Source organism: Propithecus coquereli, unplaced genomic scaffold (assembly GCF_000956105.1).
Source record: "Propithecus coquereli isolate 6110/MARCELLA unplaced genomic scaffold, Pcoq_1.0 Scaffold283, whole genome shotgun sequence".
Taxonomy (NCBI): domain Eukaryota; kingdom Metazoa; phylum Chordata; class Mammalia; order Primates; family Indriidae; genus Propithecus; species Propithecus coquereli.
Window position 1 is genome coordinate 613,015 of NW_012148430.1, and position 2,689 is coordinate 615,703.

Below are 2,689 nucleotides of genomic sequence, written 5' to 3' on the forward strand. Positions count from 1 at the left end.
CCTGGCCAGGCCCCAGACACACAGAGGGAGTGAGCCAGACAGAGCCCTTGTCCTTGCGGGACTCACCAGCTGACGGGAAGTGAGGGGCTGTCTAAAGAATCCTGTGTATATTGGTCACGATTCTGTAATTTGAGACGGGCAGCAGGTCAGTTGTATAAAAGAATGTGTTTGCTTTTGCTGTTCATTGTTGTCCACTTGTTTTGGAGAGCAAAACACCAATCTCACAAATATGCATTTAAGTTGTCTGAGAAATCTGTATTTCCTCCTCGGGTTTCTTTTGCGGGCATGCTCTGGGCACAGTCTTTCGGGTGATCTCAAGAGATGGAAATGGAGCATGTTACGGTCCATGGTGATATAGTTAGTATGTTACCGGGGTGTGGTTTCTCTGAGTTGGCTCTGGTTTTTCCAGATACTTATCCTACAACTTCTTTGTTCCCTTCTTTATTTGGTACCAATTTTTATCCTCCTTGCTTCTTATAGGGTCTTGATAAAGGGAAGGAGTCTTGCACAATTTCTACCTCTTTAAATTCCTGGCCCTTGCTACAATATCATGTCATGGTTTTAGCAGTATTTAAGAATGATTTTGAGAATCACTATTGATATAACTGTCTATACCGATATAACAGAATATGTTTTAAACCCTTGGCACATTGCCAATAACATCCCAAACACAAATGAAATCCTATTACACATCCCCAGCCTGTTTGAACTTTCTACGAGTCATGGCCATGTTATTTCAGAGAATCCATAAGTTGTTAGTGTTTATTGCTCATCCATCATCTAGCTGGTGTGTGATTAAGTTCCCCACACCTTCGGTGCAAGCTCAGAGCTGTTACATTGGTTGCACCTTTGCTTATTAAGGGAAACTCAATGGTACTGGTCTCACGATTTAACTTTCAGGTGATGCAGTTGTTGGTCTCTGTGTGTGCATTCATCGTGGCAAATGTAGCACGTGACTTCTGTGCTGCTTGTTGATTTTAAGTTTATCAAATATTCTTTCTCGTTTATTTTTAGGGTTACCATCGACCCAATCATTACATTGCTACCCAAGGTAAGTTTATTTCCACTTTGATATCTTTCTTTGGTTTTTGCCCATTCTCTACCATTTCATACCCACTCCACCCTCCCTCAGGAAGACGTTAAGCACATGCGGCACCCTTTGTTGCAGCTGTAGCCATGAACACGTATGCTCTTGTTTTCCCATCAGAAGTTGTGGTGATGTACTCGTTTAGTTAGAACTTCGTGTCGAGATCATTAGGAGAAATGCGTTCATCAACTCATTATTGAATCCAATCTGTCTACCTTAGGAATTAGTCTGACATTTGCAAAAACAGATATATAGATATCCACTCAGTAAATATGCACTGGCAACTCTCCAGACGAAGGACTGTGCTGGTCGCTGCCGGGAGCCACGCTGAATCCAGCATCACCCCCCTTCTCCCAGTGGTTACATCCAGTGGGGGAGACACAGGGTGACCTGTGTGTGCTTTAGCAGTGCAGCACCAGGTAATGAAAGGTATATATAAAATGTCATGGACGTTTGGAGCAGGAAAAGGTTCAGGTGGGGTGATCCAAAAACAGCTTTGCAGCAGAGGTGAGATTGGAGGAGGACTTTTAAATGGGGAGGCATCATGAGCAAAGACCCAGGAGCAGGAAATTAGTCGTCCTAGGCAGAAAGCAGCCAGCGGGTCACCTGGCTAAGGCAAACCAAGAGAAAGCTAGAGAAAATGTGCAGAAGCTTGTGGCAATGGTGGTCGTATGGTCTCCGCACCGACCCTGAGGCAGGTCGTCTGCAGAGATTGAGGGTCACGAGAGGGCTGAGGTTGTAGGGGACGAGGCATCCTAAGGGCTGAGTCAGTGAGCTGACACGAGATGCACTGAAGAAGTGCTGAGAAGCAGAGAAGGCCCAGTTAAGGCCGGAGCGCATGTCTTCTCTCCATTTTAGCGCTTTACTGTTATTTCCAGGAATGTATCATGTCCCAGACACAGGAGCAGGGCAATCACAAGGATGCGAGCTGCCAGGTGAGGCACTGGCAGGGGGTACATGACAGAAAGCTGAGGAGCAAGGGAATCAAGGATGCCAAGAAAATTGTGGCTGGAAAGTCTAGGTTTGGAGGGAGGAGACCAGAGGTGTCCAGTGGACCCTGGAGAGAGGGAAGGAGCTCACGGACAGAGGCCAGGTTCAGGCGATGAGTCAGAGCTAGGAGAAGAGGCAGGTGTAGCCAGGGAACAGAATTTCAACACTTAGAGCAGCACTGTCCAGTAGAACTTTCTCAGTGGAGGGAATGTTCTCTATCTGCATTGTCCAGTATGGTAGCCACTAGCCACGTGTGGCTCCCGAGTGCTTGACATGTACCTACTGTAAACAAAGAACTGAATTTTAAATTTTAATATTGATATAAGTAACTACATTCGGCTATTCCCTGTGGTATCATTGGACAGTGATACTTTGGGGTGGAAAAGCTCTAGCTGTGGCTACAAGGAGCCCGTGTGGATCCTGACCCTGCCTAATGCCCACGGCTGCACTGAGAGCCTCGGCGGCGCCACGCGCAAAGCCCGCAGCCACACGTCACCAGTGGGGCACTCTGCACTCAGGTCTAGAGGCCCGTTTGACTTCAAGTGTCTTCCTTCTCTGGGACGTGAAGCCAGTAATGGCTCCTTCCAAGGTCGCTCTGCTGCCAGATGCGAC

General features: G+C 47.2%; 1 protein-coding gene across 1 annotated transcript in view; it reads left to right on the forward strand.

Moving 5' to 3' along the window:
- The window catches only part of PTPRM (protein tyrosine phosphatase, receptor type, M), a gene marked incomplete at its 5' end in the record, with an annotated part of 602,721 nt that overhangs the window by 507,164 nt on the left and 92,868 nt on the right, over window positions 1-2,689 (forward strand). The window contains one exon of the mRNA XM_012648382.1: window positions 1,015-1,051. Within this exon, the coding sequence (XP_012503836.1) occupies window positions 1,015-1,051 (37 nt within the window). The remainder of the gene's footprint in view (window positions 1-1,014; window positions 1,052-2,689) is intronic.